Consider the following 19,236-nt stretch of genomic DNA (forward strand, 5'->3'; position numbering starts at 1 on the left):
TCAAATGTACTTTTTGTTTATGATAATATAAGTGGAAATTTTCCTTCAGAAATTCCTTGTTACTTTTCAAGCATTCAACACCTGTATCCTACTTGGTCAAAAGACAAGGGAAATCTTCTCATCCCTAAATGTACCACTAATATAGGACAGTGTTCAATGAAATACTCTGTTGTTACACTCTGGAACCAAATCCCAGAAAGTATAAGATCTTTGAGATCGAAGTCAAAGGTTAAAAGAGACCTGAAACGTCATCTCTTGTTTATCTGACAGGTTTCTTCTTTCTCATGTATATTTTCTACGACAAAGTTTTATAATTTATGTACTTACATTGACATAGAATTTATTTCAAATATCGAGGATAGGTCACAATATTCAACATGACGCCCTATGGCAAAATGATAGATTCAGCGATTGTGAATGGTAGGGGATTGGACTCAATTAGTATGATACTATTTTCTAGTCCCTACCCAATTTACTTATCCTTAATGTGTCTGTATTTTTCTTTTCTGTTCTATTGGGAAATAAAATATCCTTATCCTTATCCTTAAGTACCATGACATTGTTTAAGGATTAAAATGAAGACATTTACGCATTGATCAATGCTAAACATAACCTGAAAACTGTAGACCTCTTTGTATTCCGTTTGATGTAAAAGTTTCACGATCCCTCCTAAGTCTAGGTTCAATAATGTACTCCTGTACAGTTTGACACTCTAAGGCTGTTACCATTCACGTTGTGAAATATTCATAGATTTACAAATCAGGACAATGTGTTCAAGTTTCAATTATCTCCCGTACTTCAGTGTATGATATCTCTTCATACGACAACATTTCGCTCCTGCCATGGGTGATAAAAACATTTTTATTTACGGGAGTGTGAAAAGACGGTTATACCTGTTGGGAGGAAAAGAGAAAACATGTACTTTCCGGCTTCTTCGACTTCGGTGTCCGGGATGAAAATGTTAAACACTCCCTCCATTACGGTGATGTTAGCGTGGAAGTCAAAGCTGTTCCAAGTAGGGGTGTTGTTGTAAGACATGTAGACACGAACAGAGTTATTTAAGCTGATATCGCTGACGTTGACCTTCATTTGAAATGCCATAAAAGTGTCAAAACCCTAGGGAATGAGAGCGAACAGTGTTAATTTCAAAAATAGATTAGTGACTATTGTTTAAAAGACATACGATCGATAATATAAGGAATGTTACCGTTCTCTTCATTATTTTTTTGATTCTGTAACTTCAGTAACATTGATACTGTATATATAAACATTCTTTCGAGAACGGAACAAGGAATTATGGTTCATATTCAAAATAAAAATGATGAAATTATCATCAAAAGTTAGCATCCACTGGGGCTTTAAACATTTAAAATACACGTGGGAGATATTCATTATTAGCAACGGCACTGGGGCCACCTCCGTGCTTTTTTTAAACCAGCAAACGATGACTGTCCACTTTTAAAGAAATACAAATAGACAAATTATTTTCAGCCTCATCATTTTAACGTCAATCATGATTAGATTGAAAATAACTTAGGTAGAATTAAATCTCGAAACTTTTTTCTTGTCATTACCTCTAGACTCCAGGAATATCTAGATTGTCCCGTTTCTTCATAGATTGTCGGCAGTAACGTCGCTTCATCAAAGAATTCGATGGGAGGGTTATTCAGCGAAAGGCATATGTAAGTTGTTATGCCATCCACTTGAAAGATAAAAGTGTCCAATAAGATCAATTTAATAAAGTTATCATGATTATTAATTTAGAGTACCCTTCGTAATCCATGGTGTGATATCAAATTAATTGTTGAATTATGCGGGTACGATATTTCAAAGCTATCTTCAAGATGTAATTTGAAAAACTGATCTTTTGTAAAGTCACATTTCAGCATATTTCATTGTTAATGCCAAGTGAACGAAATTCCCGCCATTCGTATCCACAAGCCTAGACTTATCGGGTGGGTTTGAGGTACATAATTACATGTATGGTTACACTAAAACGCGAAAAAGAAACATTGCCTATTCTCCTGAAAAGACGCGAGCTTTAAAATGTTAGTGAGTTCATATCATCAGAAAGCTCTACGTTTCCATAACTGTTAGGTTCATCAATTTGCATACACGTTTCACCAAAATTTATCGCCTTTTCACATTTTCAACTCATCTGAATACACTATTATTGCAAAAGCGGCAGACCTGAATTTTTAAACAATTACAACCCCTCAGACCACATTTCCGTTTGGACATACCCTCAGATATCCTGATTCTTGTGTTAGGCCTACTGTCGGGCAAAAACGTGCATCGGCAAACTCTTTGAAGACAGTGAAGATTTACTTACCATCAATCTTATCGCCATCAGAATCTTCAAAGTAAAGCGTCATTATATCTGAACCTACCGTGTGTGAATTTTCTCCCCACGAAAACAAGTTTCCTTTTGTGCGAAAGGACTACCGAAACAAGAGAAAATGCTTTTTAACTGTGATTCTGACTGAGATGGTGTATTAACAATTTGAGACAATTTGATTGTCATGACCAATTTGACCCACGTGACTGTTATCACTTATTATCCGTTTGCTTCAGAGCAGAGTCACTGTGTATCGTCGTCCGGTGCTCTCTGGAAAGCACTCGTCGATTTTAAGTTATCCAACTGTTGTTCAGTTCATAAAGGTTCACTTGTGTTACATGTCGTCAGTGTGAAGGATAAATTAATCCAAATTAGTGCTGTAGGTCGTATTTTGCAAATTCAAATGCGTCAAATTTCATGGATTTATCAAGTATGACATGCACGCGGCTCTTATTGTCCACTTACAGTCCCAAAATTGTTAGAAGCCTTGCATGCTATCATAACAAAGGTATGGTTGGTGAATTGGTAATGATAGTTTTGCAATGCATTCGATGAAGATACGGAGTCACATTATCTTGTTTGAGAATTTGTTTAAACAATGCAAACAGCAAAATAGTTATTTAGTAAAATCAACGATAAACGTTTAGTAATAATTTAATCTAACCTACCGTGAGGAAAATCGAATGGTTTAGATTTTGTTCGGGCAGTAAGTCTGTTATGGCCGGCAGTTTGACCCCAAATGATCTCTCGAATACAGCTGAGGTCTTTTCGAAATTGTCAGCAGACGTGGCTTCAAAGTAAACCGAGAGAGTTGGTAAGTGTTGAATGACAGCCTCGTCCCCGGGTTCCAGAGCATTGGACATCATGCCTGATAAAGTGTCCATTGTACTAAGTAGGGTATTAGTGACTTGCCTCTCTTCTTCCACAGACGAGGCTGTCACGTTCGGCAACATCGATTCATTCTTCACGGCGCAGTGTAGCACCACAGACATGATCTGGTCGACGAAAAACGTAATTTCTGAAATGAAAAATATAGAATAATATAGATTTAACTCTTTAACCAGCCATTTCAAATCGCTTTAATGTATCGGCCTTGTAATTACACATTTTTAAGAATTGATTTTGGTGTTTGATTGCTACATTTGTGTCCATCATATAGTTGATATGCAACGCAGAGAACTCATGCATGCCATGTAATTGAAAAAAGTGACGCACAGTGATTCGTATGTACTGGTCATTGCAACGATAAATTTCGTCGTTTCCCAAGGTAACTTCAAATTAGGTTTTCAGGAAATCGCTGTTAAATTTTGACAGTCTTATACTGAATATGAGACTATTACGCTTCTTCTGTTGTCTTTCAACTCGCCAGAGGAGGCGAAGAACTTATCCAATCGTTCTGAACCTTGGTGACTTTTACTACATCCGGGGGCTACGTGTATAAGCATGAATTCTCAGGTACAATCTCCGCTCTGCACCTCTGCCAGTAACTGTCTTCTACATTTCTTGCAAATATCACTAGGACCCCACGGTGAAAACAAAAAGATAAATGTAAGATCGCAATTTCCTTGATGAGATCATCTCTGGTCACAGACTGGAGCATGACGTCGAAACTCACCTCCGACCATCGCTATAGTTTCATTGACAACCAGGTCAAGCTTAGCAAGTCTGCCTGTGATGTTTTGCAGGCCTTGGGCGACGTCTATCAACTGTAAATGGAACAAAGTCATTACTAAGGGAGCTGTCATTATTTACGGCCTGGGGGTCGGAGGCATTTCATCGGAAACTCCCAAATTTCGAGTACCTCCCTTCCGACCATAATGAATGTGAGTAGCCCCCTCTCTAACTCAGATCTTTTGACTGAGCCCCCCCCCCACTGAGAAAAGTTAAATACCAATACATGTATTTGTAAAATTTACAAAGATACAGCAATAGTAAGGTGACCTTTCAAACCCTGATGTACCCTGCTAGATTATCATCATGACAGTTAAACAGTGAAACAAACAAAATGAAATTCAAAGGGACAACAAAATACAGATATAAAAGCTCACCCTATAACAAGTATCCTACCATATTATATTGTTTAATTTTTATGACAGGGTTTTCACTAGGATATCTGACCGGGCGTAAAGTGGAGGGGGAAAGCATAAGTGGGGCTTTCCATATCTTGCATGGAATTTTTAACTAAGTAAAACTGTTAGAACAACCCACGAGGGAGAGCACGAGAGGAGGGTCCCCCTTCTCGTATTGAAAATTTGAAATATTGATGTGCGTAATGGTGCAATCAGAGAGCCGTTTCAAATTATTTTACACTAGGTAAAATTGTTTGAAAATGACATGGAACACTGATACTTGTATTACTTTTTTGCATGATCAGTGTTTGAGTCACAATATTCAACAATCAAACGATGGCAATACATTTTGTGACAAACAGCTCTCAGTTTTTCAGAGATTGAAGACCAAAGAATATGCAGGAATGGAAAATCTGTGACCTTCTTGTGTCATTTCTTCAGCTGCTAGTTTCTAATGAAAAGCCTGAATCCGGCATGGTTAGTTGTCAAAATGGTTATCGACGTGACTTGAAGTCAATAAATTTAAAATATGTTTTGATGATAATATAGGATGAATTTACACAGTTCAATTTTTCCGAGATCCTGTGAAAAATTTGAGAAATTGATGTGTGCTATAGTGCGGCCTGGTGCAATCTGGGAGGTGTTTCCAATTTGCCTTTTTACTTGTAAAACTGTTAGAACATCCCAACGGGGAGAGCACGAGAGGAGGGTGTCCCCCTCTCGCATCGAAAATATTGAGAAACTGTGAGTGCAATTGTGAAATTTGAGAGGTGTTTCAATTTATTTTGCACGAAAAATTCAGTAACATCCTCCTTCTTTTTCTCCACATTTGAGCAACCCTGCAACCTTGAAGTTTTCAATATTTTGAGTGACCCCATCATATTCTTCCAACCCCGTAAATAATGACGGCTCCCTAAGACGAACTGTGCGGGGAAGACATTTCATTATTTTCAGTGGCTGGGAGAAAATTGTTGACAGTGGGTACCGGAATATACGTAGAGGGAGGGGGAAGTCGTGGTTGATAAGAGAACTTGAGGCGAGATTAAGCGCCTAACTTAGAGGGGAACAATGTTCCAAGGTATACTGCTAACTGCTGGCATGGTTTTGTGTTGATCTGGGTTGCCTATTGGGCATCTCGTTGGCAATGGAGAATTTCAGTGGTGGGGAGAAGGCAGTGGGGAGCTTGTTGTGGGGAGAGGGGATCTGGCAAGCCATAGGTACTAGAGGGCAGTTGACATTAAAATTCAATGGGAGGGTAAATTTTCCGTGTATTCACATTCACTAAAAGCGTGACTTTTGCCTAGACTGGGAATCATTTTATTGTCGGCCAAATGCACAATTCAGCATCACAGCGCCATTTGGTGGCTCATCATCCTGCTATGAGCAGGATGATGAGACCTTCTTTTACTTTCAATAGTTACAAGTCTGAGAGCTTTGACGTCACATGACTATGTAAAAATTTCAAAAGCTTAGGTTAGAGCACTGGGTTAGCGAAGCTTACCATTAACTCAGAATTGGACGAGTTTGCCGTGGAGTTGCTAACAGATCGTATAAAATCAGCTAAATCCTCAGCGACGTCGACCAGTACAGATTCGGTGGGAACCGGCGTTGGCGTGGGAAGAAAACCTGGAATAATATCACTTAAGTTATCATGTTATGCTGATTGGCTAAAACGTTAAATAGTGCCTCAAAGGAAAGTAGAGCTTAAACTGACTTTTGTCCTTCTCCGTTTATTTTCCGTATTTCTTTGTGCCATCTTAAGCTTATGTTCGATCTTCGATCTTATATTATTGTCTGTTTTGGTAAATACTGACACCATGATGAATTCGAAGCATTTATTACGCTCACTTGACAGCTTGTATCAAGTTTACATGGTAGGTTATCTCGTTAAAAACGTCGACTTCCTCACCGTTCATCTCGCAACTGTACCTCGCGAGAATTTCACAATTCTCGGTGTACCATTTCCCATCGGCAGCTGAGATCGAGACGCACTCCGGCGGGATCAAAGGTTGTCCTTGTGCCCACTCCGTGTATTCCGCTTCGTTTCCACTTATCCATCGGTGTCCGCTGTTTGCAGACTATGAACATCAGAGTGAAAAATGAAGCCTGTGTTACTAATAACTTATAACACGGACTGAGAGGACTGTAACAATTGTTGAAAGGTGTTGTACATTAAAATCTGAAATTCTCACATTTGTCTTTTCAAAATAATTGTACATTATTCATTAGCTGTAGAACTCATATGCAGACGATAATATTATGTGACCTTAGGCCGCGTTAAAAAACAATGGTGAGGGAGAGCTAGAGGAATTCAGGGGGGATTCAAAAATTTTGGGGGTAGTCGAGGGGGGACTTGAAAGTTTTGCTCTGCCTATAAAATATTTTGACTCCCAACATTTTAATGTCGTCCGATGGTTCTAATGTTAGTAACAATTAAACAAAATCTAGAACCGTTTTGTCACATTTTATGTCTTTAGTCTTGAAAAAATCTTAAAATGTATGAATGCCATTAAATTTTCGTAAAACAAGTTGGCCTTGTAATGGAGCTGCAACTGTTGATAATTTTCAATATTTCTATGCAGTGTATCAAACACAGTTTCTTGGTGTCTCTCTACAGCCTGCTGAAAAAAAACAATATTCAGTTTGTCAACAAAGCCCGTTTGTCTAAACATTGGTGATAATTGAATGATGCAAATGCACGGTACACGTAGGCTGTGTTGGCAAGCTGAATACTGGACAGCTCAACAGTAGAACAAGAACGCAATTATATAAACTGAACGATCATATTGTCAAAATAAAAAGTTAATACAACTACTGCCCTGCTACTACATACTGGCAGTGACAGTGATACATGTAGCTCAGACTCTGATGTAGTTTAAGAAGAGTTTCGGTCATAGGACACTCAATGGACAGTGAAACATACATGTACACAAGATCCAGCCAGAGAGCAACACATAGAAGACTAGGGGACTAACAGTTACCACGGATTTTTGAATTCTGGCATATGAGAACAATCAAATATTAGAGAAAAAAGATGGGGTCACCATGATTGTCAGAAAAGTCAGTCAGAAAAATCAATATATAAAACCATTCATTTCAAGTTCATGCAGTCAATAAAATTTTCGCATCTCATTGTACCAATAACACTTAAAGACTCTAATTTAAATGGAAAATGTGTGACTTAATGGAATCATTTATTTTTCATCAAATTTGCCATTATTACACCCAACATTTCTGAGATTGAAACATCAATTTCATGGAATATTTTAACCTTCCAGTATTGTCAATTTTGTAAAACATTTATAAGTGGAATCTAAGTTGAATATGTCTTGAACATTTCAAAAAAAAATTCGGCAGGTCACTGTGCTCATTTTTTCACAATTTGGTTAAACGTAGCTAGGAATACACAATTTTCATACTCTCACAAGATTGTCATTTTGTGTGCTTTTCAGCTGCTGCCATTGACCTGGCCAGAGTTGGATAAACTCAAGTCGGCTTACACTGAGAAATCCAAAAAGTCCACTGATGCATTTAAAAATGAATCAATTTAAGAACTTGCCCTAGGTATATGGCTCTACAACCTGCTGATAAGAGGTAGTGTTGAACATCTTTATGCAAAACGACGCATTGTTTATTTTTACTCAGCGTGCATTCCTAATAAATATGCGGCTATGTGGTAATTTAGGGGGGACTTGACCTTTTTTGAGGGTATTGAGGGGAGTCTGGAAAAAAAATAAGATTTCAATCGCGATTCCTCCAGCCCCCCCCCCCCACCATGATTTTGAACGCAGCCTAAAAAGGTGAATATTCGCTATACGTTTTTTACTTGGTTAAGAGATCCTACAGGTAATTTTGAATCTTCCATATGCAAACCATAACTTTCGGCAGTGTAACACGTCCGTTAGTTCCAAGAATTAGTCTACAAGATGGCAATGAAATCCACAAAGCGTTTAACAGTCCACAAATACTGATACAACCAGTACTGATAACCTTGACAATGTCTATGTATGGAAGCCCATCTCTACGACATGTAATTAAGATTGTATTCGCCTCGAAAATGAAGGACTCAAATTTTGCTCAGACTTTCCTCAAGGAATCTTCCAACCATTCTCTTTTTCAAAATTAAGAATAATAGTCGGGGTCACAGTGAACACGATTGGAACTAAATTGGGATAACTGGATTGGCAAAATTTCTAAAGAATTTTAAAAATTTGTCTAATGTTACACCAAATTTGCTTACCATCTTTAAAATGCTATTCAAAATTTACGATGCTTTTGAAATGTTATGAGTAAGAATCAGTGCATGATAGTAACTTATGCAATATTGTTCAAAATCTGTAAACAATATCCATATTTGAATGAAAATATGAGAGTTTGTCTGTTGTGTCTTCATTACTGAAACACTATTAATAATCTCAGTTTGTCACTTTTCGTCGACCAAAATGAAGCTTTTCGATTGATTTACAGTTAAGTCAGTCAGGGTCATTTAAAATGTTCCCTGACTCAATTTAATGTTTATGAAGCCTTAAATTCACGAAAAAGTCAGGGGCATTTCAAAAGTGCCCCGACTCAAAAGTCGTCAAGTACAGAAATTTCAAGCATTTTGTCTCATTTCTTTAGTACATTTACACAAAAATGAACTTCTGTTCATGAAAATGCATCCGATGAAAGGGGTATGCAATAATCCTTGTGTTTTCGTTGTTTTGTTCGATGGGAACAATATTTCAAATCTATCATTTTGTAAAATTTCAGCTGTAAAAATTTTGATTTCGTTACATTTTCCTAATAATTTCTCTCATCCAATTTTCCCAAATTAGTTCCAATCGTGTTAGTGTTACTTTTGGTACAAGAGAAGCAAATTACCCAAAATTTACCGAAATTAAAAATGTCCGCCATCCCTGTGTTAATTCTATGGGAGAAAAAAGCAAAATCTTCGATTTCTGAAGACGGTCACGATGACAAGTTTTCTTACACCAAGAGCTTTAAAATGAACCTCCACAAGTAGTAGATCAGAAAAGAGTTGTAAAAGTTTGAAAGTCTGAATATCTGTCCCCGAGGCACATTCTACTTTAAGAAATTTCAACGAGACGTCACATCGATTACCTGTAGTCCTATCCACGAATTACAGTTTGAGGGCGATAAACATGATTCAGCCCTTAACATCGTCTGTTCTTCCAGAAAGTTTTGCTCACTGACAGTTTCGATGGTAACTAGATAACCTCCTATCAACTGGCAGGCGTCTTTTGCATCTTGCCAAGTTTTCAAATCGGAGCTGAAGTGGTAACAAGAGCCACCATCGGAACGCCAACCAGGAGAACAGCTGCCTGTGTGTCAAAATATTATTATATGTTGAGTGCATTTCACGTACCGTACCCGTCACTAAGCAAGATTCAGTAAGATCCTTCTCTTATCAACCTATGAACAACTTGTATCTGTCTATCGAAGAAAATATTCCAGTAGCCATGTACGCGAATTTGTAGAGTAAATCAAAATTACAGCAGATTTAGACCACATGCAAAGTGAACATGTGACTCAGATGGCATGGCAGTAGAATGTTTCAAAAAGAGCTTGACCCCAAAAAATACAAGAAACGTATTGGGAGGGATGGAAAATTCCACGGACAGCTGTTGTGCTTGACTTGCAAGCGATTTGATTGCTTCCGCTGCGCTCTCTATTGTTATATTATTGCATCTAGGATATAATAACCAGTAGCCTTGTCAAGTTTATTACTGAATGTTTTTTGGTTTTCTGGCATGTCTTGCCTTCATTGGAAAAATATGTCTACAAAGGACAATCCTACAACAATGGATAAAATAGAAGTGCCCGGAAAGAGTCCCATTCTCCATAGCGAAAGGGATTGGGATTTCGGACCATACTATCGTTTACGTCAATGAAAACAAGTGACGTGCTACACGAAACTGAAGGAGACAAAGAGTCGAAATGACGCCTAAATTTTGTCCTAGCCTAAAACTTTTGATGCCATGAACCCTGGTTGAGGGATATACACAATCTGATTAAAATCAGATGTAGAGTACGGCGACGTCTTCTTATGCGTACACGGTATTCTGAGAGGCGACAGCGAGAGAATACCGCATACGCATAAGAAGACGTCGCCATACTCTACATCTGATTTTAATCAGATTTGCGATATACAGTGTTCAATAAAATAAAAAACAGTGAACTCGCAGGCAGACCATAGCGGAAGGTGTCTCTGTTCGCTCAAATTTATTACTGTCTACACAAATGAAAACTGTTTAAATGGCACAGATTTCAGAGAAAATGGCACATAAAGGCTATAATTAAAACCTGCTATACTCTATGCCTACGCATAGAGTAGACTCAAAAATTGTCCTTTTTACTTACGATTTGTATACGCGGCGTATTTCGAGGAAACCCTCTCAGCACTCAGCTCCGAAAAGTAGATCTTGAGGTCGCTAAAAGAACCCGAAATGTAGTGTTTGTCATCCGCCAAATCGTCATTCTTAGCTCCGAGAACCAGAAGAGAACTGTTGTCACCATGAACTATCGATATTTGCTTGAGTGTATCATGGGCAATGTGGTCACCATTGGCGTATATCTTAACACCATTTTCCTCTTTGAAGGTGAACACACTGAAGAACCAGTGATCATCATACGGAAGGTTTACCCCTGCCCTCCATTTTTGGACGCCATTGCGTACATCGAAGAACAGTTGACACGATCCGCTACTGTTGCGGCCTAACCAGATTGTCACACCGCGCGTCTGGTCAGTATCCCCACCAGATGAAAGAATATACCCGTTACAGCCACTTTCGATGATGCTTATTCGCATCCACATTGAAACGGTTATCCCGAGGGGACAGAGTCCTATATCGGACACACAGGTGCCGGAATAGTTGCCAAAGTTGATGAAGCTTTTCTGAAGATTGATGGCGCAGCTGGGATACGGTGCGATGGGAGAATCTGTTAGGCTGGCTGCTGAATAGAGTATGCCATCATTGCCGTTCAGGTTAGCAAGAATCTTGTCATCAGTACATGAGTCAATCTGTACACATTCATCGGAGGGCGTTGTGAAGTTACAGCTTCCACTCAGATCCCAGTGGTCCACTGGTTCTGAAGTAAACATTACGAATTAGAGAGTGCGATTTAAATATGAGAAATGAAATAATTAATAAAGTATTAAGGTAGAACGCGCCTCCGGGACAGCTACATGTTTGCAGACTCAAACTTTTACGATTCTTTTCTAATCTACCGCTTGTAGGGGCTTATTTAAAAGCCCTTGGTGTAAAAAACATTTTGACCGGCTTAGTTTTTCAAGAATAGAAAATGTTATTTTTCTCCATAGAGTTATACAGGGATGGTGGCCATTTTGAATTTCAAATATCCGTGAATTTGGAGTAATTTGTTTCTCTAGTACCAAAACATGCACGGTGACCCCCGATGTTTATTCTTGATTTTGAAAGAGAATGGTTGAAAGATTCCTTGAGAAAAGTTTGAGCAAAAGTTTCAGTCTTTCACATTCCAGGCGCATACTACCTTACAACACAAGTGCTGAGGCGTGACGGGACACATGTCTCCGGATGACTACGTCTCAATGCCACAGTCCAGTCCAGTCTCTCTTTGGACTCGAATGAAAAATGTAAGCCAGGTTTTTTTACTGTGACTTCATTGATATGTATCAGTGTAGAAACTTGGTCAAAATCATTATGTTTCTGGGTTTTCTTGATGTTCCAATGGTTACAGAATTTTTATCAAAAACTATATCTGAAGATTCAAACCAAATCAATATTAAATAATGATTTGTGTCAGCTAAGGGACTGGACATAAATTACAGGGGGGGTGGGCCGGTGTTTTTCTAAACACCGCTGCATCAAAAATGGTGACCCTTTAAAAGTTCATGCACAAAAATAAGTGACCCTCCTCCTTGTCCGTGCATGAAAATAAGTGACCCTCCCCTGTTACTTGATATCCCCAACAAACCTGCAATGTGTTCAAGACCTCCTTCTGACTTGCTATACTTTTGAAGTCCCCTCCCATAAGGAAGGCAGAATGCGGCCGATATAACGCTTTGTCTTAAAAATATCAAATCTTAAATCACACAGTCACAGACATATCCAAGTTTGGTGCAAAGGAGGCTTTATTAACAATCTACTACTACTACTAAACTAACAATCTACTGCCCCAAACTCCAAACAGTAGGAGAGTAGGTCTAAACAGTAGGTACAAATTTGGCAAACAAAAGTACAGAGTTAACCTTGAACGTCAATGGCAAAGTCAAGTACTGTAAATAAGCATCACTTTTCCAATCACCCATGATTTTAATGACATCACTGGGAATACCACACTGCAAAGTCCAGGAAGCTCCCCCTCTACGTAGACTCTGAGCAGAAAAAAGCTTGGGTGAAACCACTGAAATTTGCAAGTGCAGGCGAAGTTTTGCACTAAACTTGGCCAGTAACAAGGGACCAAATGTGCCCTCACCGGTGGGCAAAACAAAGGCAGGCCCATCACTAGGAGCATTTGGTGAAAGGCTAAATGCACGTAATACAGCAGAAACAGGGCAAAGGGGGTGCTTGGGAATGGTAGGTAAGGGAATTACCAACACATGGTCACGTGTCTGAATTGTCTTTGTCCAATGCAAGGTAACAGACAATCCCAAATGGTGGACTTGAAAAGCTGCACGTGTGAGATGTTTTTTGCTATCAAAGTCTTTCAAGGAAGGGGCTAAGAAATTTGAACGCCTGAGGAGGCCAAAAAAACCTACCAAGCATGCTGCCCAAAACACTGCATCACATGCATTGCCAAGATCTAACTGATGGTAAACGGCAAGCAACAAACTTGGGGTAATGGGTAGCTTCCTGCAAACTGCGGTGCCTTTCACTTTAGCAATACCCTTTAAAAGCAGAGTCAAAACCCAATTGTCTTGCAAAGGGTTGGCAAACCCATACTCTAAATGCAGAATGCGAACAATATTTAAATACTGTTTAACAGCAGAAAACTTAAGGCGGCGAGCAAGGTAAGCCGCATATCTACACACCATTACAGAGTTTGCTGGGACAGGAGGACAATCAATCAAAATACAAAACTCTAAATATGATTTCCAATGAGTGCTCTAAGTACGTTTCGTATTCATTGTAAAGGCACTGGATCGGTACCTGGCAACTTCCAAGTCAAGCTGCGTTTCCAACTGTTCTATCTCTGGATCTGTGGAATAAGGGTCAGCAAAGCAAATTTAGACATATGAGCTGACAAACAGTTGTACGTAAAAATGGGATGGTAAAGCCCTCCTGGGTCAAGAAGGGAATGCAGGCGAAGTAGTTGGCCAGGTTCGTGTAACCTAGAAATGGCATCAGCGGTATTGTTCAATTTACCTGGCAGGTAGACAGCTTGCACTGAGAAATTGAAAATAGCAGACAGCCAAAACAGTGAGCGCAGTGCGCTAATCATGACATGATTCTTTGATGTGCCTCTATTAATTGTATGCATTGCTGTCAAATTATCTGTGTGAAGGACAACCTTATGATTGGCCCAGTATGGGGCCCATCTGTGAGCTGCTAAAATGAGGACCATCGCTTCTTTTTGGTTAATATGCAAATTTGAGCACCCCGGCCACTCTGACCAAGGGAAATAGAACCAGTCATTATTAAAGAAGGCACCAGAAGCTTTGTTTGATGAATCAGCATGGACATCAGTGATAGGCACAGAATCTAAAAACTTCACTGTACCATTAAACAGTGGAAGGAATTTAATTCACCACTTTACATCAGCAAAAACTTCACTGGATAATAGAATCTTGTGCGTTGGCTTGTTTAACTTGCCAATACTGTCTATTATTCTCCGGAGGAAAGTTCTACCCCCGTAAATAACTTGGCAGGCCCAGTTGAGTTTCCCAGCTAGGGATTGCAATTGGCAGCGAGAAGCACGTTTCTTATGCTGAAACTTCAAGAGCAGGTGAAATAATTAATGCAATTTGGCTTGCGGCAGAGACAGGGTAAGATTAGTGGTGTCAATTAATACTCCAAGAAAGACTAAACGCTGAGTTGGGCCCTCCACTTTTTGCCATTCAATGGCAAACCCAAGCTTGCGTAGGAGGTTTATAAGAATGTTTAAAGCCTGCTGACACTCCTGATATGAATCTGCAACAATTAAAAAGTCATCTAAGTAAACAACCACACTGCGGATGCCCTTCTTTGCAATCATCCGCCTAACTGCTTGAGTGATACGGTGAAAAATCATAGGCGCTCTTTTGGCTCCAAAAGAAAACCTGGTGTCATACATGTATGTTGGCTCCTTAGAATTGCTAAAGGTCCATTTTAGACCAGTAAACATGAATTTAGATGGGTGGATGAGAACTGACCTATACTCAGACTGCAAGTCAACCTTAGCCATAAAGGAACCAGGTTTTATCAATTTGATGGCGTCCTGCAGAGTCTGGTATGTAAAAGAAGGGGCTTCAGCAAAATCATTAACGGCTGAGCCAGGTGGCCTACTACAATCATGTATTAAACGGACCTCAGGAGAGTTGGGTTTTGGGACCGCCCCTAAAGCACTAATAATGTGAGGTTTATCAGCCGTTACAATATAGCGTCCTTCACGAATTTCAGTCAAAATTTGTTTCTCAACTGTTTTATTATTAACATGGTTAGTGGTGGAACGATAGTTCCCTACCTCTACATGGGCAACCTCCCTACCACAATCAGTTATATGAAAGCCATTCTTGATACCATCAAGAACAAATTCCCTGTCAGGGTCAGTAGGCGAAATCTCAGAGAGCTATGCAGCATAATTTAAAGAGTGGTGGAAGAGTGGCGGGTCAGGCAGCAAACTAGGCTTAGTTCTTTTTTGTCTCATTTGTTTCATTCAGAGAACCAGGTTTCTCAGATAGATGAGATAGCTTTGGGTGCGGCTTACGGCATTGCAAACATACATGAGCATATGTGCACTTATGTGCATATGTACAATTACCCTTGTTGTACCCTATGCATATTGGCCTCCCCGAACTCTCGGCAACTGGTGCAGGCACTTTTGGTTTACCCTTACCACTTGTATTTGTATTAGAGCCCCATTTATTAGCAATTTTATGGATTTTTTCTCTCAAATACACTGTGGATAAATGCTGGGACTCAGTCCCCGATGGGAAATTATACGCAGCCTGCAACATACGATATTCCCTGTCATACACCAAAATAGAAGACCATTCATATCGATCAGCCATTTGAGCAACTTTGACTGTATAGGCAAGGTACTGCTTGATTTGACTTAAACTATAAGACTGAGTAAGAATAAGTTCATATAGAATGCGGGCATTAGCAGCTGTCCATTGCTGTGGTGTGATGGAGTTCACTTTCGGTTTAGCAGGGCCGGACTCAAGTACAAGTTTGCTGCCATGATCGCCGACAGACAGCACTTGCTCCTCCACTCTCGTCGTGAATGATCCAGGGACGAAGTCGACTATGTCTAAGTATTTCTGACCTTTTGTCTTCGGTTTGAGGTAGATCAAGGGGTCTAGATCCATGCGATTGGGTGTAGAACATTGTGTTGAACCGCCGCTTGTGTCACTGCTGGTCGTACCATTGCTTGACGGCTTGACATCATCCGGTGAGAGAGCTTTCAAGAGAGAATCCAAGTTAAAGCTTGTGGGAGACATCACGTCCTTTTTATCACAAGATACAGTAGAAGCAGAACCCAAAGAATTGCCAACTTTCTGACCTGGGTCGTCAGTAGTGCCAGTTGTATGAGCAGACTCCTGCGGTGAGATTGCGTTATCTGCAGTAGTGGAGGCTGCCATCTTTGGGCCATTTTTGGCAGTAACGTTATTAGTTTGGGCAGACTTGAGTGCAAGCGCACTTAAGGCAGTTTCCAATAGTCTAAATTGGCCGGCCTAAAGGACCGATTCCCATGCTTACCAAGTCTTCCAATTTCATACTTTTAACAGCAGGCATGGTGACAAACCCGTTCAAGCCATGGACGGACAATGTATTGCTCCTCTCGCCCCAGAGTTGGACTTCCATATTAGGTGTGAGCCCTTCAATAGCGCTCATCTTATCAGGTAAAATTTGCGGTGTAGCCGTGTTGTTATCGCCAGGCTTATCCATGTTTGCCACAACTGTGATATGTGGAGGTGGCTCAAAGGTTCGCGTTGAATCTGGCCATCTGTGGCGATGGGAAAACGGCAAAAAAAACACCCGCAGCCTCAGCTATGACAAAACACAGTGAATGAAAAGGCGGCAAGCCATGTGGTGATGCTGAGAACACAGCTGATTGGTTGCAAGTGGTCATGTGACCATATGAGATAGCCCGATTTAAGCACCGCTCAAAGAGCTTGTACATATGTGTGTGATAATTCATGTAAATGTACTTTGCTTGAAGTGGCAGGTAAAAAGTGCATGCATGTACAAAAAATGTAATTTTTAGATTTCATCGATAATGTCGATTCACTATGCATGGCAGCCTATGATGAAACTATGAATATTTTTTCCAATACAAAACTAGGTAAATCTTTGCATCTATGTACACCTAATTATTAGTATTAATGTTCATGATTAGACTAGAGTGGTTAAAAGCAAGAAATTTGATTTTGGAATTTCACTGAAATGTCGATTCACTATGCATGGCAGTCTATGATGAAACTATGAATATTTTTTTTCCAATACAAAACTAGGTAAATCTGAGCATTTATGTACACCTAATTATTAGGTGCCAATAACATTGTATTTGTCTGTAAGAAGTATTATTTTGAATGTCTTATAGACGAACTTGGTGTAACTAAGACCTCCACCAACTCCACTTACAGACAATCAATGTTCAACAAATCTGAAATTTTGGCAAATCTTAAGTCATTCATCGATAATTATAATATTACAACAAAGGATGACCATAATATGTTGCCTAGCATATACTGGATACCAAAGCTCCACAAAACACCTTACAAAGCTAGGTTATCGCAGGATCTTCAAAATGTTCAACAACAGAGTTATCGAAGATACTGACTTCTGTTCTTTGTACTGTTAAATGGGGACTTCAAGCATACTATGATGTTGTCTTTTCTCGGATTGGTATAAATCAAATGTGGATATTACAAAATTCGAAAGAACTCTTGGAAAATTTGAAATCAAGATCTGTTTCAAAAATAACATCTATTAAAACTTTCGAATTTTCCACATTGTATACCACAATACCACATGATAAATTGAAAGAACGCTTGAAAAACATCATCAACCAAGCATTTTTCTATAAAAACGGTTCACGTCGTTACAAATATGTGGTATTAGCGGGTATAATTCTACATATTTTGTTAAAAATATTACTAACGCTAAAGTGTTTTATACCGAGAAAGACATTATCAGTATGCTTGATTTTCTCATTGACAACATATTTGTTGAATTTGGAGGACACATTTTCCAACAGTGTATATGAATTCCTATGGGCACTAACTGTGCTCCCTTACTTGCCGACTTATTTCTGTTCTCATACGAGGCACAATTTATCCAGAACCTTATCAAGCAGAAAAAGGTCTCTGTAGCTCGTACTTTCAACCTTACATTTAGATATATAGACGATGTTATTTCATTGAATAACTCTGAATTCAGTAAATATCTCGCTACGATTTATCCTCCAGAATTGGAGATTAAAGACACTACAGAAACGGCCTCTTCTGCTTCATATTTGGACATTTTACTTGAATTTGACTCAAATGGTCACCTTTCTACTAGGCTATATGACAAGAGAGATGATTTTAACTTTAGTATAATCAATTTTCCACACCTAATCAGTAATATTCCACTCTCACCTGCTTATGGGGTATACATTTCCCAGCTTATTCGATATGCAAGGGCATGCAGTTCATATGGTGATTTTGTAGAGAGACATGGCCATCTCTCTTACAAACTGTTAAATCAAGGTTACACCAGAGCAAGACTTGTCTCTACATTCAAACGCTTTTTTGGCAGGTATCGCCAGCTGGTAGATAAATACAATATCTCTCTTCGACAAATGATCACTGATGGCATCGGTGACATGGGGCCTTAGTTAGTGACCACTACCTATCTGACTTACAGATTGATATTTGGCGGGTGCCACATGTGGGGCAGGATGCGCTTACTGTTTTCGAAACACCTGACATCACTTCTTGGTCTTTTGGCCAGAGGTCCATATATCTTTCTTTCATGAATTTGACTTTGTTTCTGTACCGTCTATTTACTGTTTGTTCTGTGCTGTTTTGTGTCTATGTTTACAACTATTGTCTTACAAATTCTGACCTAGTGTTATTGGATTATGGATTGGTATGATTGCGATTATTAATGTTCATGATTAGACTAGAGTGATTTCAAGTCAATGGTTGTGCAAGAAATTTGATTTTGGAATTTCACTGAAATGTCGATTTACTATGCATGGCAGCCTATGATGAAACTATGAATATTTTTTTTTCCAATAAAAACTAGGTAAATCTGTGCATTTATGTACACCTAATTATTAGTATTAATGTTCATGATTAGACTAGAGTGGTTTCAAGTCAATGGTTGTGCAAGAAATTTGATTTTGGAATTTCACTGAAATGTCGATTCACTATGCATGGCAGCCTATGATGAAACTATGAATATTTTTTTCCAATACAAAACTAGGTAAATCTGTGCATTTATGTACACCTAATTATTAGTATTAATGTTCATGATTAGACTAGAGTGGTTTCAAGTCAATGGTTGTGCAAGAAATTTGATTTTGGAATTTCACTGAAATGTCGATTCACTATGCATGGCAGCCTATGATGAAACTATGAATATTTTTTTTCCAATACAAAACTAGGTAAATCTGTGCATTTATGTACACCTAATTATTAGTATTGATGTTCAT

The 19,236-nt window shown here is 39.1% G+C and overlaps 1 protein-coding gene across 1 annotated transcript in view; it reads right to left on the reverse strand.

Annotated features, from left to right (window-relative positions):
- Positions 1 to 19,236, reverse strand: part of LOC139120318 (polycystin-1-like protein 2) — a 45,811-nt gene that overhangs the window by 17,011 nt on the left and 9,564 nt on the right. Inside the window, exons 6-14 of the mRNA XM_070684647.1 lie at positions 10,771 to 11,499; positions 9,511 to 9,731; positions 6,317 to 6,485; positions 5,909 to 6,033; positions 3,954 to 4,044; positions 3,007 to 3,356; positions 2,333 to 2,441; positions 1,575 to 1,702; positions 894 to 1,116 (exon numbers count right to left, since the gene is read on the reverse strand). Coding sequence (XP_070540748.1) covers positions 894 to 1,116; positions 1,575 to 1,702; positions 2,333 to 2,441; positions 3,007 to 3,356; positions 3,954 to 4,044; positions 5,909 to 6,033; positions 6,317 to 6,485; positions 9,511 to 9,731; positions 10,771 to 11,499 — 2,145 coding nt within the window. The remainder of the gene's footprint in view (positions 1 to 893; positions 1,117 to 1,574; positions 1,703 to 2,332; positions 2,442 to 3,006; positions 3,357 to 3,953; positions 4,045 to 5,908; positions 6,034 to 6,316; positions 6,486 to 9,510; positions 9,732 to 10,770; positions 11,500 to 19,236) is intronic.

Source organism: Ptychodera flava, chromosome 20 (genome assembly GCF_041260155.1).
Source record: "Ptychodera flava strain L36383 chromosome 20, AS_Pfla_20210202, whole genome shotgun sequence".
NCBI classification, from domain to species: Eukaryota; Metazoa; Hemichordata; class Enteropneusta; family Ptychoderidae; genus Ptychodera; species Ptychodera flava.